Genomic DNA, 27,770 nt, shown 5'->3' with positions numbered 1-27,770 from the left:
GGCTCCAAATAAGCTTGTTATTTTTTAACATGTCTATAACTAATTACAGCTTTTTTTTTTTTTTAAATAAGGCTAGAATACTGTGTGTTGCAGTTGTTTTTTTTGATTTATTTTTTCTGAGCTCAGGTAATAAAGTAGGTACTCTGCAAATATATTGAAATCCTGAAAGTTAAACACCCACACTACAAACCAGATTTGCTTTGTTTTTACACAGCTTTCATCTCTCAAGTAATAAAAAACAGAACTATTCAGGCATTGGGTTTGCTTTTGGGGGTTTGGCGGGGGGGGGAGGGGGAGTGTTTTGTAAGGGAGAGAAGGATCTAGTCATTTTACTGCATCATTCTCCTCAGCACTTTGCCACGGTCATAACTAATATAACTGTATTGCATTTATATAGAGTTTTCCATGCAAGGAGCTCAAGCACTTTACAAAGCATCAAAGAGGAAAAGCTATTCTATCCTTTAGCTTGCTATGAAATATGCTTTAGTTCCATAAGGAATAGTTAACACGTGAAACAAAACATTAGTCCATACGAAACATCGTACTAGTCAAATGCCCTTTAAGATCTCACATACTGTTTATTTACTGATGACAAAAAAAAAAGTAGTGATGATATAGCTCTGGTAACAGAGCAAAATAATGCAATTCATTGCACTGAAAATTATTCTGGACAGAATTTTACTGACATCAGAAGTATTATACCCCTACACATTCTTTGAGAATGATAGCCAAGCCCACTGAAAAAACATGCACAACATACTTCATTATGTTACCCCATACTAATTATTAGTACCTTGACTAAGAACCTTTATGCAGGATGAAGTAGCAGAAAATTAAACTCTGGATAAGACTATTTTCTGCAATTACGTTTTCACAACGTGAAGAGTTTCTCTGCATACAGATTTGTACTGATTCAACTAAATAAGTGCTGTAAAGCCTGCTGTCCTTTTACTCGATGAGAGTTTTGCCAGTGATTTCAAAGGACACAGGATTTATCCTCCAATTTTGAAAAATTAATCAAAATGTAACGTGGATGCATTTGTCTTGATCATATCACTTTCCCCCCTCATTTAAGTTGAATGAATTGACTAGCATCGTGGTCGGACAATCACTGCAAAAACAGTGTGATAAAACATCACTATCTGTGGGGCGTTGTGAAGTAACCTGCCCCCTGCACACCAAAACAGATCAGGGGCGTTCACTTTGCCACCCTGCTACCTGGGGTGGGGTAACCTCCAGCAGTGACAAACTGTCAGAAGGTATGACTGGGAGAGCAGGGTAAAGTCTTAATCCAGAACAGTTAATTCTCCAGTTAACAGCAGCCTATACCTTTAGTTCTTTAGAAATTAAGTACTAGGTACTGGGAAGAAAAAAAAAAGAAAAAAGAAGTTAAAGGTCTGTCTACTCCATTGCTCTGACAATAACAAGCATTAAATGCTTTGGGAAGAGTACAGAAACTGGGCATGCACAAAACGACGTTTCCCTTATTGTATCATTCAGCACCCAGTGGGGTTAGGAACTGAATCAGAGGCTGCATCCAGGCCTTTAATAGCCACTGCTATTTATTTCTCCATCAATTTCTCTAATCCCTCTGAAACTCTTAATACTTTTAATTTCCCCTGCATCTGTGGCTGTGAGCTTCTACAATTTAATTGCACTCTGCACAAAATTTACTTCTTTTGCTCCAAACCTTCTATGCAGCAGTTTCATTTTACACCCTCAGCTCTAGCACTGGAAAAAACCCCAGAAAATAATTGTTCCCAGTTTGCCTTTTTTGGTAATAATTATGATTTTATAGGCTTCTACTGTATTTTCTCTCAGTCATCTTGTTTCCAAGCTGAAGTTCTAGTCTATTTAGTCTCTTTGCATGGAAATGCTCCATACCACTGATAGTCCTTATTACCCATTTCTATACTTTTTTTAACTCCAGCTGTACAAAATTGATTCCATGTTTCCCCTATACAGTCAATTTGGTCTGATCCAGCTTTCATCTAACCCAGCAGCAAACAAAACTCTCGCTGAGTTCAATGACCTAAAGTCAAACTCTTAACTATGTTCATGCTGCAACATGTGTATTTGAAGTATCTTAACAACTGATCGAACGATTTTAAAAAAAAGCTAGGAAATACACACTTGGTGCTAGCATGAATGGGCACAACTATCAAAAATTAATGAGGAAATACCAAGGCATATCAGGTGAGAATCTGTCACTAGATTCATCTTACTTAGTTAAAAATGTACAAGGTTTAATTATGCATAGTTTGAAAGAATTACTTCCATCTTATAATTCACCATAATGTTTTTACAATGCACAATAATCTTCTGTATGCTAGGATTGTTCAGCAAACATAGGAACATTAATAGAAAAAGTATACCTATCTAAATTACCTTACACTGTCTTACCTTCCTTTTTGAAGTATAGGTATAAACTACTGCTGTCTTGGATTTTACCTAAGGGTTGTATTATTTATAGAAGTAGTCTTTCCTTGACTGTCAAGTGTTTTGTTGTCTTACAAAGAAATACAAGCAGACATTAAATTTAAAGCACACTGGAATGAAAATATTTCTATAAGAAGTACACATATTTTATCATGTAGCACCAGGCTCCGAGTTTACAGAAGAAAAAACATGCAGCAGATACAGCAAACTGGGAAATTTCTGAGAAAACATCTTTTTGTCTCAAAATAAATACTCATTAGTACAACAAATTGTTCACAGGAGAGATGAGGTTGGTTTGTTTGTTTCCAAAATCTCTGAAGCTGTTAAACTATCCCAACTCATCATTCTCCAAGTGAAATATTTCATTGTGCGAGAATTTTCACTATTAAAGCATGAACTTCAACAGTCACATTTGAAATAAAACATTTTAAGATAATTTAAATAAAAATGCTTTGGTTGATCTTAGCTAAAATTTAAGGACCTTTCTGAGAACTCAACTTCTTATCCTAATTTAGGACAAAGTCATCTTTTTAGAATCTGCGTAATTTTCCAGGACAGAGTAATCGTCTCTCAACCCAACACCTACAGTAAAGGCACAAAGTGTCTGTGAATACAGGTGCTCATCTCATCTCACTCTTCTGAAAATGACATGTAGTGAGTACAGCAGTTCTCTTTTAGGAGCAGGGGCAGAGCTGATCTTCTAGAGCTCCACAGGAGCAGACAATCTGCTGCTTTGGATCTACCCGGGTGACAAGGAACCACCATTTTGGGGGGGTTGTTTGGGTTTTTTTTCCCTTAAAAAATGTGACATTATATTTTTAGTATCAGAGTTCCAATAAGTACCACTTTAGATGGGATTTTTTTTGTTTTAATTCATCTGCATCCATGACACATACATAGTAAGTGTCATGCTAAGAACTTGACTCTTCGGCATTTTGTCCCTTCCAGAATAACCTGACTTGCAACAAAGAGCTAAAAATGTAGTGAATAGATGTTGCCTCAACAACATAATTTTCCTGGCAGAACTAGACCCCCTGTAGTAGCACTGCCTCTCCCAACAAGGGCTTCTGGTCTTCCCATATCCACAAGTCACCCTGGTGGCATACTGCTAAAATAAATGACTGGAATCTGAAGACCGAGAAGTACATCATAATCTGAGATACACCTTGCACATAAAGATGTATTATTTCTTTCACAAAAAAGAAAGCAATATTCCCATTAAAGATATAAAAGAAAGATGGCCAAAGGTGATGTGGTAGTCTATCATGATTACTTCATTACATTTCTGCTACATAATTTCAATAAAGGAAGGGAATACTGAAGAGTATTCAAAGAGCTAAAATATACCCGCTTGCAGCATCTGTTTGCTGTCTACAAGGCCTAATTCTTTCTGATGAATGTAACCAACAGAAAATGGCAATAAAATATTTACTAGGGGAAAGAATCACTACACACACCTCTTCTGTAAAAACCACCAACCACATCTTGTTGTTAGCACATCACAAGTTATTGACAATTTTAATTTGGATTTAGAAAATAGCACTCAGTTACTGCGTGGTAGTTGGGTTTGTTGTTTGGTTTGTTGGTCTTTTTGTTTGTTTGTTAAAGAGACCTATACCACCTCTAAACTCTTGAGCTGTTTCACCAATAGGGAATACATAGATTTTTAGTGATGTCTGAAAAGATCACCAACTAATAATACTCATTTTTATCAACTCTCTTCACAGCTTAATTCTTACAGAAAAATCCAATACAACAATAAAAATGCTAATTGAGAAAGTTTTGGGAAAGATGCTGCAGACAATACAACTACATGCACAGGAAATTAATTCTGTAGATGATGTGGAAAAGATGGCTTATAAAGTTAACGAGATATTACTTAAGGCAAGAGAAACAATTAGAGTATTAACAGTGAAGATAAAGCAAACATTTTGCCATCAAATATAATGAAACTAATTAAAAGTGAAATGAAAATTGAGATACAAATATGAAAACAAAATCAGACAAGATAAAAGGCCAGAGTTCACAGACTCCAAATTTAAACCAATGTGTTCAAACACGCAGCACCTATAAAAACCCTGAATGGACTGTAGTTTATTGGGTGGTTGTTTTTTTTTGCACATGCTAAAACTGAAAGACCCATCCTCCTTCGGGCATGGATAGATCTGCTTTTTTTAAGAATAAAAAGAGATTTTATGGGCACCAGAAACAAAACTTAAAGGCAAGGGTGTAATTGCAAAGAAAGAGTGCCGAAAAAGCAGTAAGCTGTGTCATGCATTTAGGTAATCATTCTGAAAAATCTGTAATGTTTAAAAGGGAAGATTCTTCTCTAAGGCATGTTGCAGGCACATGTTGCAGTACAAAATACTTTTCTGACACTACAGAAGCATGACAGGTGCCAGATGCAATTCTGCTTATGCCACTAGTCTAATTCACATACCCTGATGAAACAATGGCGGATTTATACTCATCAAGACATTTTACGCTATAACTGGTCTTTCCTACTCAATGCCATCACCAGTTCGGACTGCACACAAACACTTCAGGCCCCTTGGTTCAGCAGGGCTTTTGTAAGAGAACCAGAGTAATGTATGGTCTCATACATTAGACTCAAGACTCATACTCAAGACTCGGGTTAACAATGCCAACATGTTATTGGCATGCTGTCACTTGTCAGCTTTCGTGGGCCTGTCCCCATTTTTTATTTTTGCTTTCCAAGTATTCCTTTGTCATTTCTTTCCTCCTTATCCTCTTTCAAAACTCTGAAGATCCTCTGATTACCCCTTTCCTACTGCTTCTGAACAATCCCACCCATTACTAGCCTATCAGATGATGCTGTCCTTACCCTCTGCTGCTGGCTCCTCTGTCAGTATTGACATCTTTTTAACGTTCTGCTCACAGATGTCCTGCAACAATTTCAGCCCAAAAGATCTGTGTGAGCCATTTGAATTTTCAATGCTTTCTGTTAAACCATCCCATATTTGTTAAACCTTCAAGCTCGCTATATATTATCCTTAAAAATCTCTTAAAATTTACCTGGTGCCACAATACAACAGACATGGATTGGCCGTCAAGTTAGTGGTTTGCATGCCATGATTACAACTCACAGTGCTGACCGCAGTCATCTCACCTTTATTGGTGCTTCCCTTCTCTCTTTTCTCATAGTTTATATTACCAATATCTCAGCTGTTGCCTTAAACTAGTATATGAATGCTTTTGAATAAGAACTGGTCTAGATGTTAATTTCCACTAGCCTAGAGGCCTCATCTTGCAGGACATACTTTAATGCAAATAAAAGTTTTAATTTTGTTTTTAACAGCCATGAAACCATTCATATAAGGGTGACTATTCCTCATGCTCAGAAAAATAACGAGACAATGTGGAATGTCTTAGGAAAATTTCCAGAAATGAGGAGAGAGAAAAAAAGAAATAAGAACAGAACATCCTAAAAGCAAAGTTCCCTGATTGCAGAACATACAATGCAAGGAAATAACAATACACTCTCCTGTTATTTAGAAGCATTCCTTGCTAATTTAGCCTTTGAACAACTTGGGGCATTGTCTGCATAACATCAAGCAAACCTGTAATGCTGTGTAAAATATAATTGCTTAATAATGAATTGTTGAACAGTGTGTTCTCAAGAGAAAATGAATAAGCATTTTCCCAGTAATTACCTTTTTAATTCTGATTAGCCAGCCTATACAGTTATTCTGTATGTTATAATGACCAGGTCTACATAGGATAAAGTCTCAGTCTTCAGAAGTGTCACAATTACCTTGCTAATCTGAATCACGTACAAATCACAACAATTCCACTAACATTGACAGGACGCTAACCAGTACGTGCAGAATTCTGAGCCAGTTGGTAATGTCTACCCAATATAGAGCAGTGATACACAAAGACACAATATGAGGTCCTCAAAGGAATACTGCTATATTAGCATACCTCTCTGTACCAAGAGCACTGCCATGATGTAACAGTCCTCCTCCTCACTCTGGGACTCTCTGCAGTACGGCATTGTAGACAGCATTTCCAAAGACAGAATTTAAGGTGACTCGAATGCTAACAACTAAATAACAATTGTAAAGATAATAATGTTACAACACGTAATGTTTTTAAGCATATATCCCATTACATTTAATTGGAGTTGTACATACATTTAAAACCCAGCAAACATAATAACCCATGAACAGCTTGAGTACCTCTAGCAAACACTCTGGAAGAAGTATTTGCAAAGAAACCCCTTAAAGGACCATAGCTCTTTTACTGCAATATGACAGGAGATTCTACTCTCTCTTGCTTCCATAAGAAGTAATTAAAATATTGAATAAGTTATTACATTTACAGTGAGTTAATCGAAAAGACTATTTGAAATTAAAAAAAAAAAAACTTTGAAAGAAAATAAGGCTAAAATTGAGCAAACTTATAATAAACTCTAAGAGCAGAAGCACAATCTACAGAAGAATCTCCAGGACCATCTGGTGCTACGTGCACTGACCACATCTTTGTTGAATCGCATGCACTTTTCTGAGCATTGCAAGGCACAAAACATATTTTGAAGGGATCTCTTGATCTCTTGAAAGTGAGACACTGAAAGGAGGAAGTCCGTTTCTCAAATCTTAAGTCTGCTAGTGACAAGCCATGGATGTGAACAGTTTCCAAAATTTCACTCCACTATTCAAATCAGGGCCAAAATGAGACCTTATATGATTTTTACACTGATTTCAATGTTATGAATGCTACCATTGGAAGCTGAAAGCCTCGCCTGTCACGCCTCCACTCGCAATAAGGGACTATTTCCAAAAAAATGCTGAATAGATATCTGGAAGGTATGATTTTCGACCAACTTAATTATATTTGTACAAAAAGCTGCATGGACACTCTTGTTTCAGCTCCCACTGGGTTTACTTTAGTTTTATTTAAGTTCTTTTTCTTAGGAACGCATTTAAGTTGAACTGAGTAAGCTGCTTTCACATCACAAAACAGAGTCCATAAAGGGATTTGTAAAAGTTTACTTACACAGTGCAGCTCATGCCTTTAAATAAACCTTCTCATGTGAACAATATCAAACTGCCACTTGTCTCCAAATTCCCCAAACAAATTTAAAAGCAAGGTGCATTCTTTCCTCTCCAGCACAATCAGAGACTCTACTGACTCAGTGATGCTACTTCTAGACAATACCCTTTTTATTCCTAGTATGCTCTTAAGGGATCCCCAGGGAAACTTACCCATTTCTAACAAACTACAAGAGTACACGACTGGAATTTTAGAAATATTTCCAAAGAAGCCACCCAGAGAGAAAAGATTTGAAAGATGGTACATTTCACAATGGCCCTGCAAAGCCAGCAGTACATCACTTACCAAGAAAGAAGATACCAGGACGCACAATAGGTGCGCCCAAATGTAACTAAGCAGGAAAGATCCTTTTACATAGAATCATGGTGGAAAACAGACATGCATTTCATGCTTCCAGTAGGACTTGAAAAGGTCACAGCCACAGAATTAAAAAAAAAAAAAAAGTTAGACAAGGTACTGGAAGGGTCATGAAGTTTCCAGCAAATGAAATAAAGAGAGCTCCATCATCTAACCGATTAACCCTGTGAACCACTGGAAGGTAAAATAACCACCATTTTCATTAAATGTTCTGAATTACAGTTCAGAAAAGTAAAAAGTTACATCTGCTCTTCTGGACACATTAGCTAAGCAAGCACTGGAGTGGCAATGCCTAGTTTCCAGCTCTTTGACTTTGTTTTCAAGAAAAATCAAATGCCATACATCACAAAGGACAGAACTAAAAGACATAAGACAGAAAGGTGATGTTAAGCAGGCTGTACGCTCACTGGACCCCATTCACAATCTCAAAAGTAGCTGGATGCATTTGGTAAAAAGCGATTGACATTTATGTTTTCCTCAGTAGACCTAATTAGGCCTGACATACATCCATTCACACTCAAATAGGCACAGAAACCTTCAAGGTTATTTTCCAATTATTTCCACATATACTGCCTCATTCTGAAAGGACTGGGAATCTGAACCTTCAAAAGATGCTACAGGTGCTGCTCATGCATCTTTTCTCAGCGCCCGAACCCTTAATAAGAAAAACAGTTATTATTTAGAACTCAAGGCTTTCAACACAGGAATTCTAATCTCAGCCTCCTTGATCCCATTTTTGTCATTGACAGAATTTTTAATCACACAAATGGTATAAGCACCGTTCTAATATTGTAAAGTTATTTTAAATGCCCCAAAATGGTCATGTAGGAATTAGGGCTTCTCCCCCCAAAAAGATGACAGGATCAATAGCCCAACTGAAGTGCATCTACCACCAATGCACACAACACGGGCAACAAACAGGAGGAGCTGGAAGCCATCGTGCGGCAGGAAAACTATGATACAGTTGCCATCACAGAAACATGGTGGGATGACTTGCACAACTGCAGTGCTGCAATGGATGGCTATAAACTCTTCAGAAGGGCTAGGCAAGGAAGGAGAGGTGGTGGGGTAGCCCTGTATGTTAGGGAGTGTTTTGATTGTCTAGAGCTTAATGATGGTGATGATAGGGTTGAATGTTTACGGGTAAGAATCAGGGGGAAGGCCAACAAGATAGATATCATGGTGGAAGTCTGTTATAGACCACCCAACAAAATATTCTATAAGCAGCTTGGAGAAGTCTCACAATCACTAGCTAGCCCTTGTTCTCATGGGGGACTTCAACTTACTAGATGTCTGCTGGAAATACAATACAGCAGAGAGGAAACAGTCTAGGAGGTTCCTGGAGCGTGTGGAAGATAACTTCAACTAGGGAAGGCGCCCCACTGGACCTGTTGTTTGTGAACAGAGAAGGACTTGTGGGTGATGTGACAGTTGGCGGCTGTCTTGGGCATAGCGATCGCAAAATTAGAGTTTTTGATTCTTGGAGAAGTAAGGAGGGGGGGTCAGCAGAACTGCTACCTTGGACTACTGGAGAACAGACTTTGGCTTGTTTAGGAGGCTGGTTGACGGAGTAACTTGGGAAGGAGTCCTGATGGACAAAGGAGTCCAGGAAGGCTGGACATTCTTCAAGAAGGGAATCTTAAAGGCGCAGGAGCAGGCCGTCCTCATGGGCCGAAGGATGAGCTGGCGGGGAAGAAGACCGGCCTGGCTGAACAGAGAGATTTGGCGAGAACTCAGGAAAAAAAGAAGAATTTATGATCTTTGGAAGGGGCAGGCAACTCAAGAGGACTACAAAGATGTTGTGAGGTTGTGCAGGGAAAAAATTAGAAGGGCCCAACTAGAACGTAACTGGCTACTGCCATAAAAGGCAATAAAAAATGTTTCTATAAATACATTAGCAAAAAAAGGAGGGCTAAGGAGAATCTCCATCCTCTATTGGATGTGGGGGAAACATAGTGACAAAGGATGAGGAAAAGGTTGAGCTACTTCATGCCTTCTCTGCTTCAGTCTTTAATAGTAAGACCAGTTGTTTTCTAGGTACCCAGCTCCCTGAGCTGGAAGACAGGGAGCAGAATGAAGCCCCCATAAGCCAAGGGGACGTGGTTAGTGACCTGCTACATCACTTAGGCACATACAAGTCTATGGGGCTGGATGGGATCCACCCAAGAGTACTGAGGGAGCTGGCGGAAGTGCTCACCAAGCCACTTTCAATCCTTTACCAGCAGTCCTGGATAACTGGGGAGGTCCCAGTTGACTGGAGGTTAGCACATGTGACACCCATCTACAAGAAGGGCCAGAAGGAGGACTCGGGGAACTACAGGCCTGTCAGTCTGACCTCTATGCCAGGGAAGGTTATGGAGCAGATCATCTTGAATGCCATCACACAGCACGTACAGGACAAGCAGGTGATCAGGGCCAGCCAGCATGGGTTTATGAAAGGCAAGTCCTGCCTGACTAACCTGATCTCCTTCCATGACAAGCTGACCCACTTAGTGGGCGAGAGAAAGGCTGTGGATGCTGTCTACCTAGACTTTAGTAAAGCCTTTGACACGGTTTCCCACAGCATTCACCTGGAGAAACTGGCTGCTCATGGCTTGGACGGGCGTATGCTTCGCTGGGTAAAAAACTGGCTGGATGGCCTGGCCCAAGGAGGTGTGGTGTGGAGCTAATGGAGTTAAATCCAGTTGGCAGCCAGTCACAAGTGATGTTCCCCAGGGCTCTGTGTTGGGGCCAGTTCTGTTTAATATCTTCATCAATGATCTGGACGAAGGGATCGAGTGCACGCTCAGTAAGTTTGCAGACGACACCAAGTTGTGCGGGAGTGTTGATCTGCTTGAGGGTAGGAAGGCTCTCCAGAGGGATCTGGACAGGCTGGATCGATGGGCTGAGGTCAATTGTATGAGATTCAACAAGGCTAAGTGTCAGGTCCTGCACTTGTGTCACAACAACCCCATGCAACGCTACAGGCTTGGGGAAGAGTGGCTGGAAAGCTGCCTGGCAGAAAAGGACCTGGCGGTGTTGGTTGACAGCTGCCTGAATATGAGCCAGCAGTGTGCCCAGGTGGCCAAGAAGGCCAATAGCATCCTGGCTTGTATCAAAAATAGTGTGGCCAGGAGGACCAGGGAAGTGATTGTCCCCCTGTACTCAGAACTGGTGAGGCCGCACCTCGAATACTGTGTTCAGTTTTGGGCCCCTCACTACAAGAAACACATTGAGGTGCTGGAGCGTGTCCAGAGAAGGGCAACGAAGCTGGTGAAGGGTCTGGAGAACAAGTCTTATGAGGAGCAGCTGAGGGAACTGGGGTTGTTTAGCCTGGAGAAAAGGAGGCTGAGGGGAGACCTTATTGCTCTCTACAACTACCTGAAAGGTGGCTGTAGAGAGGTGGGTGTTAGTCTCTTCTCCTAGGTAACAAGTGATAGGACAAGAGGAAATGGCCTCAAGTTGCACCAGGGGAGGTTTAGACAGGATATTAGGAAAAATTTCTTCACCGAAACGGTTGTCAAGCATTGGAACAGGCTGCCCAGGGAAGTGGTTGAGTCACCATCCCTGGAGGTATTTAAAAGATATGTACATGTGGTGCTTAGAGAAGCAGTTTAGTGGTAGACTTGGCAGTGTTAGGTTAACGGTTGGACTTGATGATCTTAAAGGTCTTTTCCAACCTAAATGATTCTATGATTCTATGAAAAAGCCAGTCCTGTTCATAACACTATTATTAATGTAATAACATTAATATCCATCTGAAAAGCGTGAAAGGTGCTAAAGGATGGTAAATTTTAGAATGGTAAATTTTCACACATGGAAGACATTCAGATAATATAACTTTCCCAAATAGGTTAAGAAAGATTAAAGTTAAGATGAAGGTCACTTGAAAAGACACATCGCATTTAGCACAGTATCATGGGGGTGGTGGTAGAATCCCCAAACCAAAGGAGTCTCCTCTCTTTGCTTTTCTCATAAAAGCAGAGCTTGCTCTAGGTTTATATAACATTTTTATGAAATGTCAGCAGCCCATCAGTAGTCAGCTGCATTTCCACAATGGTCAGTTTAATTCTGAAAAGGACTGAATACTTAATTTAGTCCCTAAATACCATAACATTCTGAATCCTATCTCCTAAAAAATACTTTTTCCTGTGATTTTGTCACAGATTTTGTAATGTGCTGTATCATGAACTGAAAACAGCAGTCAAATCAACAATGTGATCAACAGAAGATCTCAGAAAAACAACCCACAAAAAACAACCCTTGGTGGGACCTGTATTTTTTCTATACCCCATCTGTTCAACTACATTTGCTTTGCTTCTGATGATGGCATTCAAACTGCCAGAAGCAGAGGCTACAATCTAAGAAACAGCAATGACATCCTTTCTGAAAGGGTCCAGGGACTGTTCTTTAGGTTCTGACAAAGCAAACAGTGTTATCTTGAAATCTGCAATTAACGTGAACATTAAAAGAAAAAAAAATCAGTACCATTACTACTAAACTTCAGAGCTCTTCAACAGGGTATTTCAAAAAGTATCATTGTCTGCAATTTACTGATGAGGAACTGAGACACAACAAGGTTAAAAGCCTTCCCAACATTATGCAGCACAGGACTCAAGATCCATGTACCTTCAGGTTCATGATAACTGGACATTAGCAGACTGCCGAAATGCTACTGTTTGTACTTCACCGCACACAAGAGCCTTTCCCAGAGACACCTCCATAAAAGTGTGAATAACCAGCAATATTAATGTTTAAGGCAAAAAAGAAATTTAGTGGCTATGAAGAAAAAAGTTACAACTTTGTACATAACAGCTGAGAAACAATGAACTTGAATGAACATCTGGAGTGTCAGGACAAAACCTCCCTAATACATACAAAATGTTGTAAAGCACTAGGATGTCAAAAACTAAAATTAATCAGGTTTGTAGAACATCATGAGAACAGAATCAGTGTTTTCTAAATAACATGTCTTTAACTATCTTTGAATTCCCATATAAACGGGAGAATACCCTTTGGCAAATACCTACGCTCTTTTAGCTGCTGGTTTTTTTGGCTGCCAGTGCTGTAAGCTATACCTCTGCACAGGCTCTGAACACCTCCATGTTGAGCAGGACTCCATTAAATTTCTAGGTTCAGTCAGGTGGCTTCTCTGTCCAGGATGAGACTTTAAAGCGTTCAAGGCAGGAATAGCATTTTGTCATCTACCTCCTCTACCACAGCTGTCCTGCGAGGACTTGAGGGTGCTAAAATAATACGGCAGTAATACATTCAAAGTTCAGCCTTCTATTTAAACCTTCTACTTATACTTCAGAAGTATAAAGCTACATATAAATGCCTTCCTAATTTAGACTTTTCTATACTATATTCAGAGAAGCTTACTGTGTCCGCCTCTGTAACGTACCCTAGGTAGTTCACACTGTTCCCCATTGTCTTATTCTGGAACTCCGACAACATCAGTTTAGGATTTGGTGCTGATGCTAGCATGTTTCAAACCTTAAACTCCTACAGTTCATGTTTCACTCTCACAGGAGACTGACTATTTACTTCTATCCTCTAAGGAAGCTCATAGCACGAATGGCAAAATGTCAGTAATAAGTAGGAAACCTAGTTTTATGCCCCTAAAGAACAAAATGTCGTCTTTGTCCTCTCAGGCAGGGTGTTGTCTTCTCTCAATAAAAAAAAGAATTGCTTTTGGCATCTATCAAGTAAATTCAAGCCAGCATATCATTTAGAGACTACTTGTACTTATTCCTGAATCTTGCTCCATTTCTTTCCTCTGTTTTATGACATTACCTTCTGCACCCTCTACAGTCATAGCCTACTATGAGAATGGTAGCAGAAAAAAATACTACATTCAAAAGCCCTGTTCCCTTCGCTAGGGAAATCACCAATAGCTTTTGCTACTCCAGACTATTCAGCAACTTATGATATAGCAGTCCAGAAAATACTCTTCCCCAGCCTCCTTCTCTGCCTCATCTTCTCCCCTTACCATCTCAATGTATTTTATTTCTATGAAGCAGTTCTTATGAACTACAAGCACTAGCATTTGACCTGCCTACCCAGGACCATAAAAATAAATTAAACTTCCAGGCAGAGGGTTAAGTATAATTCACAATATAAGCACAGCTGCTTCTTGATGTGAGATATCAAGGAAAACATCTCAGTGCCATACCCCTTTCTTAAGTGCTACAGTCTTCTAGGTTAGTAGCTCAAACTTTAAGTACGTAGCAACTAAAAAAACCCAACCAACCAAAACCAACAAAACACCCCAGTTGTATAGTAAGAATATAATTTGTTTCAGAGCCCCAACTTGTGCGCCAAGATGCATTGTGGAGCCAGTGGTTTGTTGCACACCACCCTTCAAGTGCTGACATGTTTTGACAACACTGCCACCGATTCTGATTTTTAAAGCTGAAGAGAGAGGATGTTCACCTCAGCCATCTGCCAATGCAGCATATGAACACGTTGCACACAGCTTCCATCACTCTTGTACCTCAAATCACCAGGAATCCTGTAATTTGAGGCATGCTTTCTCATTGGAGATAACAACTATATAAATTACACTGACAATAGGGTTTGTCTCTATAGTGACATGCACAAAAATGGCATAAATTAATTCTGTCAGTATAAAGTGGATTAAACTATAGAGAAGCTCTTTGCAGATGCATTCTCTTGCTGATTTTTACCCTCAAACACATACTCTGAGTTTGTAAAAAAAAAAAAATTAGGAGCCATTTTCTGAAAGCAGCTTTCTTTTTGATAATCTAAAGTCCCTTTTCGACACCAAGAGAAAGTAGATTCCTGGAAAACTCCTGTCACAGTCTCTAGAAGACACTTCTGTTTCCTATCAACACTGCAAAAATCATCTGCAAAAACTAACAGAATAAGAGAACCTGTAAATGTCCAGATTTTTTTCTAGGTAATCTCTGTGAAATCTCTAGAAATTCAAATGCCAATTAGCAGCAGTATGGAAACTGATGACACGAAATCATAGAGACAGATTTCAGTGTCTGGCAAACTCACAGCAATTGCTACACACAGTTTTCACTCCTTACTTCAGAACTTATGGAGCTTCATACCATCTCATACCCCTTTTCATACATTTATGTACTTTCAATGTCATCTGGGATTTTGCTAAAAATCATGTTTGGATAAATATCATGACTGTACTGCAGAAGAAAGGATTAGTAATTTACAGACTGAAAACTTCAAAGCACCAGAGTAAGTCCTGCTTGTTTGAGTAGCCCAACTGAAGCTAAGTATAATTACCTGAGTGAGAAAGTCTGCAGAAACAACCTGTCCTTCAGCACCTGATATGCATATAGAAAGCTCTTTCTGACTCTAGGTATATGATTCTTAAATACACATCTCAATCTCCTACACTTCTGTACATCTAAGTCTTCAGAAGATCATCTAGTCCATTCCTCTATCCCTAAGTAGAATCACCTCTCTAGACAATTGCTGTCTACCCCTGAAAAAGGAAAGGTTCCCAGGGACAGGGACTACATCATCTTCTGAAACAACATATTCCAGTGTTTCCGTCTGCTACTTTTCTCCCCTAATATCTAACTTGAGTCTTCTTTGCTGCAGTTGAAATTCATTTCTTATCCAACTGTAACAAAACCAGTGCATATTTCCAAGGTCTGTTATGTATGGTCTTGGGGAAGCTGTGAATGGGGCAATTCTGGGCAAATAACCTTCGCAGCTGACAGTCTCTTCCAATGAATGTAACAGCAGTCTTTCCTTGCACATTCTCCTCTTTCGATAGGCTCCTCCACTCAAGAAAAGTAACAAAACTCCTTTTACCTATTGTTGTAATCATAAGATGCGCATTTTCCATATGTATTTGCTATTGGGGGAAAAGAAGAAAAGGGAAGCTTAAACAGGAAAGGATGAGACTACAAAACTATAAGTTTATAAACTCTCACAAAACATTACTAGCTCTTCCTATATATTCCTAAATTTAGATTTTTTTTCTCTGCTGTTCTAATTTACATTATTTGGGCTGTATAACTGCATTATTTTAGAGTTCACTTCCTTTGTTAGTACTCTGAAGCCTTACATTTATTCAGTTCCAACTTTGTTCTCAAAGGAAACTGGCTATTTATTTCAGCAAATGTATTCAGCAAATGTAAATCTGGGTGAGAAACAGTATAGTTGGGCATAATGTTGTGTAAGTTCAGCATAACTATTCACTCTGCTGTCTAAATTCAAGCTTTTTCTTCCTCCTTGTGGGATTGACAATTATAATATTTATAGATAAATAAGGATAGAATCTATGGAAATAATTTTAAAGCTTTTGATAGCTCACAGTAACTAGCAGTAAATTCAGCACACTGTGTAGTATAGTCTTACTGCAGTAAGTTCTTCTTGCTGCCTAGGAACCATAACCAAGTGCTACAGGGGTTTTTGAGGGTTTTTTTTTGTTTGGGTTTTTTTTTTTTTAAACATACAATTTACTCAAAACGTAAGGAGGGAGTACAGTCCTCAATTTGTGAACTGCATCACAACTGCTCCCAGTTCTCAAAGGTCTCCTTTGCAACAGGAGACTAGTCACTTGACACTCCATGCTGCAGCCCCCCCGAGATATACCAGTTCCTTTCTTTTCACGTAAGTCTGTTCTGACGACTTAAATAGTACGGAAATGAAGTCTCCCCCTTGGTGGACTAAGTGTTTCAGATTTATAGATTCCGAGGCCAGAAAGGATCACTGTGACAATCTAGTTTAGCCTTTTGTATAAAGGATAGCCTGAAATTCATTCTGGATTCAAGTAAAGTATGACTTGCAACTGATTTACACTGATGAAGAATCTACCCTTCTCTAGGTAGAATGTTCAAATGGCTGGTTATTCTTCTCCATGTTAAAAATCTGTACCTAATTCAAGTATAAATTTGTTTGGCTCTAATGTCCAACCTCTGGGTCTTGTTATGCCTTTGTCTGCCTGACAAAACATAGCCACTGCAATACCAATGCAAATAATAAATTACTCTATGTGTTATCTAAACACCATTCCTCCTTAACTGCACCCCTGGGACAGCTCTAACAGTACCTTACTGAAGCTAGTTGACACTTAAAGCTTTTGGCAACAAGTATGCTATCAAACATCTGTTGTGACACCCCTTTTAAGAGCCCTCTCCCACACCATATGGCCATCTCCACTGAGTGGTACCACAAGGCCATGACCCAGCTCTCATCACTCACCATCCTCTCTGGGGAAGCCAGACACTGACTGATAATTTCACACAGACTTCACACTCCATCAGCAGGAAAAACAGCCTGCTGCACTGCAAGGAGACATACAGAACGTGTCTGTGTTGCAACACACTCTGCCCATGTCCCTGCCAGAAAACCCTCCTTGTGGAGGTGTACCATACTCTAAAAGAAAGGCTTTTTTTTTCTTCTAGCATTGCTTTTGCTCCTCCTAAGTGACAACTGCTGTGCTCTCTGTGTATTCGGGCTTACACTTGGGGCTTTGTCAGCAAAACTATGGCAGCTGTGGGTGTGAGGGGGAAAAAAAAACAAAACAAAAATGGTCACAGAAGACAAAGAAAACATTACATAGTAGATCTAGTTTCCTACTGACTTAAAGAGCTTTGTTGGCACAAAAATTTAACTTGTGACCTTATGACAGGATGGCAGACTAAGACAGAAGAAGAAATTATTCCACCGGCTCAAGTGATAAAACTCCTTACCATGAGTCAGGTTAATACAGCAGCAGCATTACTACTGACCAATACATAAGAACAGGAGTCTAAACAGAGACACAGGGAACTAGGAAATTGAGTTTCCAAGTGAAAACCCTACAACAAGTCAGTTCAAGGAAGAACATCTGATATCAGTGATTTTATTTCCCACAGTTACAAAATGACCATTTAAATCCTCTGTTCACAGTCACCAAAGTCATTAGAAAGGCTCAAAGCCTGTGCATACAGTACTAAATGTCATTCCCACAGTGGATTCTGGGCAAAGAAAGAGGAGCTAATAGGAAAGTACTCAACAACAGCAGGAATATGCCAGCACCCTAAAAAGATAGGATTGCAGATAACACCCTTCATTCTGCTTTGAACCCAGTGAAAGCCATTATATCTGTGGAAGCAAAGTCTTGCAGCAGTGACCTTTCAAGACCACTGCTGTCAAAAGTCCAGAAAGCCAAACACTAAGTTGCCCTTAACAAAAGTTTCCTTAATATTGCCCCTTTTTTTAAAAAAAAAAGTAAAAAAAAAATCAAGCTCTTCTTTAAGGAACTTGAAAAGTAAATTTCCCATTTGTAGCAGGAAGTGGCAATATGGAGACAGACACTTTCACAGCAGAACTCAATCACCTCCAGTGTACCGAGGTCAACTCATTACGAAATGAGGTGGTCACACACTGCCCAAGAGCTACTCTTGTTGCATCTGCAGCAGCTGAGCCACTTCCTTTGGCAGTCCAAGCTGCAGATCTTTAGCTGCTTGACTCTCAAGCTGCTCTCCTTAACATTTTTTCTCTTTTGGATTTACAGTATGGCAAAACACTACTTAGATGGTTATTAAATATAACTGTAAACTGGGCAGGGAAAGCGCTCCATATGGGGACACAGAATACACTCACAAGGCTGTACTTTACCCCCAACAGCTTGCAGAACACTCATTTCCAGAAGTGAAAGTGCTGCCTGTGTTAAAGTATCTCCACTAGAGGCTTTTGGTTATGTAGTTAAAGCCAACAAAGATCTGTAAGCATTGCCGATACACAGGTTAAACTCTGTTAGTACAAACCTCGCCTTACCCTTCAGGATTTCCCCCATACATAAAACTCTCATCAAGAGTGCAAAGTCTCAAAATGGAGCACCTGGAGATCAACTCTGTATTTGCACAGCTGCTCTGTGACACAAGTCAACCCCAGGAAAGTTTCAAGGGATATGAGTCACACCATCTGCTGAACAACTGCCTAGGTGTGGTTTCAACCCAGCATCCTTTTAACTCATCCTGAGCAACTGGAGCTTTGGCCTGTGCTTAGGTCTGGCCTATACGTCAATGCTTTCCTTGCCACAGCTAAATCAATTGTAAGCATAAAAGCAAGTAAATCTCGCACGTATATACACAGAGATTTCATTGACATACCAGCACCCTTCTGCTATGGAAGCACAATGGTACTCTTTTTTCACATACGCTTATACAGCATACATAATTGTGAATTATGTTTGTGGGAAGAAAAACAAAAAAGGAACGCCTCTCTTGACAGCCTTTGCTGTGCCTCCACCAAAGCAAGTTCACAGACACCCTTATTGACACCGTCACAGAAGTCAAAGCTTTTCTAGATAAGGAACTCTTGAGGCCCCAATACTTTGTAGCATCAACGTATTTTCCTTTTGCAGCAAAACTAACTTATTCGTATCAGACACACAGACAGCTTTTACCACCACAGCCACAGAACAATTTGGTAAAAAACTGTATGTATAAATATTTCCAAACTGCTCTCTTATTGCTGTGCTGCCCAGGAACAACGTTGACTGGATAATTTTGGGGAAAGAACAGAAGGGAAAAGAGGAACTACAGTAAAAGAAAAAACAAAATAAAACAAAACAGAACCCACATCAGCAGTCACAACTACAAAATAAATTAATTGTGAGGGGACAGGTTCCTCTCCTACTGAATTCACTGGCCAGCTTCCCATTTATTTCAACTGGCCTGATAAACACGTGCATCCCTCCAGCTTCTGTCCTGCCAGAGAGGAAGGCTGGCAGACAATCCATCAACACAAGCTACAAAGAATCAGCACTAGTGCTGAGAAAATTTGACTGCCATTCAAAATAAAATTCAAAGCTAGGAAATGACAGGAAAAGCCTTCCAGCGGCTTCAACTGCAACTGGATATACAGCAATAGCTTTAATTTAAAAGCAATCAAACTACTATGTGTACTCTCTATGTAAAATTTAACTAACTGAATGTTCCTGTAGCAACTCTAAATTCTCAATCCTCTTTTTAATTATGCAAAGGCAGTACTACACAAACACTGTTAATCATATTCCTCATGTTTAAGGTCAGAGTTGGATGGAAAGGAGAACCTATTTCCATAAATTACTTACATGTAATCCAGCACAGCCTTAATTTACAGAAACACGTATGCCAAAATCTTAAGAACTGGTTATCCTTCGCTGTGATCAGGTATAGTCACTTTGGTGGAAGACACAACTGACAGTTCTTTTCAATCTTTAAACTATTTGGCAATAGATCAGATTAGTTAATCCTGCTGGACACACTGCAAATTCCCCTCTCTCTGTAGAGATCAGAGATGGGGAATGTTCTACAACAAAGGTGTATACATCAGAGGTCTCTCCTGTTGATTTATTATATTTTGTACTGGATAAAATCTACTACTGGGTTGTTTTTTTCTGTTTGTTTGTAGGTTGGTTTTTGGTTGTTTTTGTTTTTTTTATTTGGGGGGGGGGGGGGGGAGGGAGTGTCCCCCCTCCTCTCCTTTTATCCACTTTTTCAACAACAGTGCTTTGAGACCAGCATAGATTATTTTTATTATGTCACACAAACAAATTTGTTAAATTTCTAGCTAATAATTTCCCTGGACAAAGCACTAGTTAACAGCACTGTTCTTAAAGGTCCTAATCCCTTAGGTTACATCCAAACCTAAGCTCACTAGAAGTGAAAGCTGCTGAGAACTGACTTAAGAGAAGCTGCTACCCCTTTTATTTGTTTTCCGGTGGTTTGTTTGCTTGGGGGTTTTTTAGGTTATTTGGTTTTTTCCTTTTTAAGATTTTGATTTTAGGTTTTACTCTTGATGCTGCTATTTTCCACCTAGATTAAGCTTTGATTAATGTGGATTTGCTTTAGATTTGAACATCCTGAGACAAGTATGCCTGGGATTTGTTATTTTGGATCTTGAAAAATCTGAAACCTATATGTATTATGTTTTCTCCTGTGTAAACAAACTGCCTCATTTCTTTCCTTCATATTCAATTTCTCCATAAATCAGACTTGGATGAGCTTTGCAAACAGGGAAAAAAAAAAGTCTCTTCTGTTTTCCACTTCCAGAAAGTAAAACTAGCATATATATATATGTATACACACAAATTTGAGATATAGCATAATGTTAAAGCTGCTGTGAAACGGCTAAAATATCTTAAGAGCTGACCAGAGACGTGCAAGCGAAACGCAGTAAAGAAAAAACAAAACCTGAAAGTCCACTATTTTCCTTGACTACTTCTACCTTCTTAAGATTAATATTTTGCTCTTTAAAGACCAACAAGTTTAAATGGTTTCCAGCAGTCCTGCACACATTTAACTGGATACAAAGAACATGAACATTTTGATGTCTGGAATAAGTGTATTTCCCACCTCCTTATCTGATGTTAAATCACAGGAGAAAAAAAAAGGAAAAAATAAAAAAGAGACTACAGGCTACATTAAGAGGCCAGTTAGTGTACTTCCTAACTTTAAGGCTCAATCTGCTACACCTAAGTGACTCCTCACAGAACTCTGTGTAAGCTGCTCTTGAAAGCCTCAACTAATGGAAAATAACACGACCTTCCAAAAGGAATTTATCTGAGTGTTTTACTATCTGTGCAAGCAGTAATGAATGTGAGTTTTTGTCTCGGAAGCTCCAGCGACATCTTTATTGCTTTTATACTATGGTGGGGTTTTTTTGTTTGGTTGTTTTTTTAAGATCCTCTCAGTCCCCTCCACCATTATATTCCCATCCAACAGAAAGCCAGCTATGCCCTATTATTGACCACAAGATATGGAACTATCAGTGCACTGACACTGCACGAGATGATAATCTATCATCCACACAAACAAACAGCAACTGGCTTTGATGTCACCTTATTTCAAAAGGGGACTCTGTATCTGTACAAAAATAAGTAAATGTATATTCATCTTCCTGTTAGCTTAAATGGTTAAAGACGGCTTGCTGCCCCATTCCAAATAACACACCTGCGTATAAAACTTTTAAAAAATAAATAAAGAACTCCAAAAGCTATCAATGTGTGAAAGCAAAGATCTAACAGAAAGTGGTGAGGTTAACAATGATTATATCTGCTAAATGCTGTCTGTAACACTTTACTCGTAAGTGCACCTGTAAGTAATTTATACAATAATCCTTACAGAACAATTGCTGACCCAGCACAGCAAATTAGCAAGCAGCAGGGTCTGAGGGTGAATATTTACAGCTATCTCAAAAACAAGCTGAGGCATCCCAAGCAAATGAATAGTGTTACTACTTATACGAAATGAAGAGCAGGAGCAGGTCAGCAACATTCAGGTAAAACAGTGTTTCAAATGTGTTTCAATTAAAAAGATAGACCAGTATAACAGCCATATAGAAGTGCTTGCTAATTTCACTGAGGAACTCCTGAAAGAGTCTTAAAGGACTGACACCCTTGCTAATGTTTTTCAACTTTGGTGAACTCAATCACAGCTTTTGAACGATCTGATTCACCTAAAAACTTCACTACTCTGACCCAACAGCAGTGGCACAAAACCTGTAAAATTACAGAGCAATCCAATAGTCCAGGACTCCATTTTCCATATGCCTTTAATGTTCAACAGCTAACAGTGACCATCAGGTTGATTTCCTAACCCCATGACTGTCTCGATTTCTACTACAGAATTTTGTATATTAGACTGCAAGATAACATATCATAGAGACCATGCAGAGCTCTAGCGAAGGGGCATTTAGATGGTTATTGATGCTTACACTAGGCTGGAGGTCATTCAGTGAATGGCAAACATGTCACTGTTTTACAAATAACTTTCAATTCTTAGTGTCAGCGAACAGGGAACATTGAGGAAGGAGTTTAAGCCCCAGGCATTTAAAAAGGAATATGGTGACATAATCCTTTCAGAGGTAACTTGTTCACAGTCCGTAGCATTTCCAGGAGAAGACATATAGTAAAGCAAGAGACAATCAAGGTTGCGGAATGACGGAAGAGCATTCACAGTGTATTGTCGCTTCCTCTTGTTCTCTTTGCTTTAAATTCAATGCAGAATTTTATAGTCCCTTTGCACAAAGAGACAACTATATATTTCCACATAATTCTGAAGCAGTCTTTGTCCTATTTGTTGTGGCTGTGTCTCTCATGACATATAGATGACCTTGCTTCAGTGAGATGAAGCTAGCGCACCCTCTTCTCAGTGGACCAAGTCTTAACCGCTAGCTCTCAATGCAGCTCTCAAATGCACAAGTGCATTTGGTCACAGGACTCGGGGCGTGGAGGACTGGGGACAGGGGGGAACCAACACCCACTGGTAGCAGAGGCTCCTGTCAGTCATAGGAAACTCAGCTCCAGCAAACCCTCTGCAAGGCACAGAAGAGAGCAGAAGGACTAGATTTGCTTCTGCTTTGCAGTCCCTCTGCCTCAACAAGAAGAGACACTCCTAATGGGAGGTGTTGGCTTATAAACTGAGGAAAATATCCTCCTTCTGCATCACTCCACTTGATAAAACCAATAATGAGCTGCATTTTAAGGACTGTGCAAGGCAAAAAAATCAGTAATCACATCTGGAGATGAGTGAGAATCTAGGCCACATTATGGCACGCAATGTAAAACGTTCCCTGTGAGAAAGCACAGCTTAGTAAACTGGCACTCTGCCCTTCTAAAAGTCTCAAGTGGTATTTAGGAGCAACCTTATTAGAGGGTGCTACACTATTTCCGCTGTTACACAGTCACAAACATAGCGCACTCAGCTCCTAAAGTTCATGGTATTAGAAAAATAAATTAGAAACACTTGCCTCTTTGCAGAAGCACCTGCAGCACGCTCTGGGACAAGCAGCAGGAGGCAATGATAGTGCAAGAAAAGGGTATAAACAGCAGGAGGGAAATGTCTAGTCTATCAAAGGATGCTCCAGAAGAAACCAAGCTACTCTTGTCATGATTCACAGGCTGTAGTGTGACATCACTGATTATGAGCTTTCTACAACAGCTGCATCACAGCTTCACTCTGTAAAGCTTCTGCCTGACCTGGACAGGACTGGCAGGGCTTCAGAGTGGACTTCTATGAGCCTTTTTAATGGTTTCATTTAATGAGGAAATAAAAATATGTCTGTTTCAGTACGCAATACTCAAATTTAGAGCTCAATCCCACTTCTAAATTCTACGTCGTTACCCATTCTAAACTACAATAAGCAAATCAACACAGTTCTGAAGTACACAGCGCAGCTTTCTGACTGTCGCACATTTTCAACTGTGCTCCAGCTGTTTGACTGAATAATGCTCAAAGTCTCTAAGCATATTAGTTTAGCACAGCAGTTCTCAAATATCTGCTACACAAACCTCAGTCAAGTGCTATATAGGAAGACATATAGTCTACTATCTAAATAAGAACTCACTCTAACTATACAAACTAAAATTACCAAGGCACACGTGGCCCTGAAATTCCAATTCAGGTACCTAATATTAGGTTCCAAAACCTGTAAGCATTTTATCCTATTCTGTATAAGTATCAGCATAATTTCTGAACACCTTCCAAGAAAAAAAGTAACTAATAACCTCCAAACATAACTGATAAATCTTTCACGTTCTCCTCACCGTAACATGCCACTGTGTTTGCACAGGGATTTAGAAAGCAACCAGAAACATTATATACATTGCTATACATTTAGATTATTGAAAGCAAGTGGACAAGGTCCGTAATACTTCAATATCCTCTCAAGGGTTTATTTTGTAACCTCGTGTCTAGCCTCTAAGAAGCATCATGTTCTACAAAGGTTAGCTTTATATTATTTGGACACTTAAATACATACTCCATTGAAGCAAACAGCTGGAGAAACTACTAGTGCTTCTTCAAGAAGAATTCGGGAGCCTCATTTCACCTACCCAATTTTGAAAACTTTATTTCTGAGTTCCCTAAGTGGGATACCAGATTTTAAACTGTGGAATTGCCAAATAAATTTGCTCAGCCTTGCACACTTCAAGCAGGCTAAACCAATCTGAAATGCTGGTAATTAATGTTTGTAATGATGACAAGGATCCAGATGCAGTACCACTGTGCATATCATAGGCATACTATCCTGTATAACCAAGTAAATTCTTATATACTTGTAGCAGCCATTTCTTTAGAAGGAGGCGGATTCTTGACACCCTGAAGCTTCTGGTCTGACAAGGCTGTGCATCATCTGAAAACTGTGAACAAACATCCCAAATCTTCCACTCCAACCAGACATAACCAAAGAAAAACAAACAAACAAACAAACAAGACAACTCATGGAAACCTGGGACATATGGTAGCCCTAACATCATACAAATGCCTATCAAAAGCAACTACCTTAGAATATAAATAGCAATGCCTGTTCTTCCCCAGGGATAAATTCTTAATGTACGTTTTTGTTTCACATTACTATATATGCTTAGTAAGTAGTTACTCCTAATTTCATCCAAGAGGACATCACACTGCAATGAATCAAAGTTAACCCACTAAAATCTCACCTCCATGCCCATTCCCTCTTTCTACCCAAAGCAGTGATGCATCTCAAAATACACACATATGCAGAGTCAAATATACATTTCTGGCAGGAATCCCTTGAGTACAGCTTCACCTGTTACTAGCTTTGAACATACCCTTAAGTTTTTAAAAATTAGAGCAAAACGCGGTTTAAAAAAAAATACTGGAAAGAGTTTAAGCATGCTCTTAAACTGCTAGCTGTAAAAACACTAAATTAAGTGTTCATTCTGTTAAACTCTTCCCTTCCTCCAGATCTTACTAGTAAATAAATAACAACATACACCTCACCATGGCAGCTTAAGTCTCAGTGCCAGAGCAGAAAAGAGCAGTGTAAGTTAGAATTCAGCTGCTATGCCACAATGATTTTTATGCAGCTTTAAAATCACGTTACAGAAAGATAAAAATATTTACTGTTTATAATGGTATCATTGAATAGCAAATTGGGCCCTACTGAATTAGATACTGCAAATACATAGTGAAGAGGTGCCTATTCCAAACAGTGTACAAGCTACTTAGATGAGTCTGTGCTTATTACAGGTGCTCTACCCTTTATAGAGGTGATGAGGTTAATGATACATATTAATAACTCTCACCTCTCAGGTCTCAAAAATAATAAACAAAAATAGAACACTCAAGAACAGCTTGGGAAGACAACAACAGCAGAAAACCAAAACCCAAGCCTCACAGCTTTGCCTTGCAGAACTGAAGAGGCAAGTGGGGTGCACGTGGTGGCTCCAGGGGAGTGCGGAAAGGCAGGAGGCTCCACGAGTGAGGCCGGGACCTTTGAGGCCAAAGGCACATGGAGGAAACCAAGCCCACGGGCCCCCTTGCCAAGAGACAGGCTTCACTGGAGCGGCCGGCCCTGCCGGGCCAACCCAAGAAAATTGTGGCAAGTTAACTGAAGATGCTGGTTAAATCCAAAGGGGTTAACATTTTAAAGCCGAAGGGGTTAAAGTTTTAACTCCAGAGGGGTTAAAATGGTAGTAAACCGGTATATTAAAAAAGAAACCAGCTTAAGTGCGGCACAATTGTGCCCGGCCGGCCTAGAGGTCGGTTGGCAGGGCTGAGCGGACACGGGCCCACAGGCCGTGGGAGCGGCCAGGCAGACAGAAGGCTACGCCCTTTATACACGAGCGTTTTAACACCCAGCGCGCACAGGGGGCGGCGGCGGAGCTCGGCGGCGTTACCGGGCGCCCGCCGGGGCACGGGAGAGGCACCCCCGCCCTGTTCCCACGGCACAGTACGGCGCCCCTCGCCCGGCGAGGGAGCTGCCCCGGGAGCGCCGCCCGCCGCGGGGCTGCCCCGCCCCCCCTCCTCCCGGCGGGCCGGTGGCGGTTGGCGGCGCGCGCCGCCCGGGGGCGGGAGGTACCGTACCGGCGGGCAGGAGGCAGTCCAGCGGCGTGAACGCGCGCTCCATGGCCCCGGGCCGCCCTGCTCGTGGGGCGGGCACACAGAAAAAGCACGGAGAGCCCCGAGCCCCGCGGCTCCCCCAGCGCGGCGGGACCGGGGAGGGGAGGGGGGGCACGTGGAGATTAGCGGTTCTTCTCCCTGAGGAACGCCCTTCGCTGCACAACCGCGGCAGCGGGGCTTGCCCTTGCCGCCGAGCAGGTGGTGGCGGCGCTGCCGAGGTACTTGCAGCCACGCGTCCTCCTTCGCTCCCCCGGCACCCGCCCCCGGGGTGGTGCGTCTAACCGGGCGGGGGCGGAGGGAAGGCAAGACGAGAGAATCGATCGCCGCCGCGATCCGTTGCTCGGCGGTGGATTCAGCAGCGGGAAGGCGGGACAGGAGGGAGCGGCGCCGCGGCCGGGCGCGGGCCAAGCCCCGCCCTCGCTAATTGGCCGCGTGGCAGCGGCGGCCGTTGGCGCCTGTGCTGAGGGGGAGCGGGCGAGCTGACGGACAGGCCCGCACCGCCCCGGCAGCGCCTGTACGGACCCTGAGGAGAGAGATGGAGAGCGGCCCTGACCTGCCGCTCGCTGTGCGGAGTTTTACCTCTTCCCCCGGCCCCCTCTGGGGCTGGGCCCAGCGGCTCCCGCCGCCCCTGGGAGGTGTTTCCGACATCCAAGCAACGTCGGCTTCGTTACAGCTGCGTGTGGGGAGGCCGTGAAGAGCTGCTACAACGCGGACTTCCTTTTTATTAAACATTATATCTAGTGTACGGAGGGGTTACTTAGGGCAAGGAATGATAGACACCATCATTAAAAAGAAAACAAAATTCGCAAGTCGCTGTCGGTGCTAGAAGAGTTCTGCTTTGAGAGTCTGTAATGAACACTTCACTCAGAAGTGGTTAACAGCATCCTGCCTGTCGAAACTGAAAAAAATAAAACTGCAGCGCCAAACTGCAGCTGCAATCCCGCAGCGAGACCTTGGCCCCTTGCGTGCAGCCCGTGTGCTGCCTCCGTCCTACACCTTTTCTTGGGATCCAGAAAAACTTGTGTCTGGAGGCTCGCGGCCTGGCTTCGCTGTTACCGCAGGCGTCGGCTTCGCCTT

At 41.0% G+C, this 27,770-nt stretch overlaps 1 protein-coding gene across 1 annotated transcript in view; it reads right to left on the bottom strand.

Moving 5' to 3' along the window:
* TPK1 (thiamin pyrophosphokinase 1) overlaps window positions 1-26,982 on the bottom strand; it is a 319,400-nt gene extending 292,418 nt beyond the window's left edge. Inside the window, exon 1 of the mRNA XM_072853402.1 lies at window positions 26,658-26,982. Within this exon, the coding sequence (XP_072709503.1) occupies window positions 26,658-26,700 (43 nt within the window). The 5' untranslated portion in view covers window positions 26,701-26,982. The remainder of the gene's footprint in view (window positions 1-26,657) is intronic.
* Between the last annotated feature and the right edge of the window lie 788 nt (window positions 26,983-27,770).

The sequence above is a fragment of the Ciconia boyciana genome, chromosome 2, assembly GCF_034638445.1.
Source record: "Ciconia boyciana chromosome 2, ASM3463844v1, whole genome shotgun sequence".
In the NCBI taxonomy this organism is placed as follows: Eukaryota; Metazoa; Chordata; class Aves; order Ciconiiformes; family Ciconiidae; genus Ciconia; species Ciconia boyciana.
Note: the sequence above shows the minus strand (reverse complement) of the source record. Positions and strands in the feature narration are given on the sequence as shown.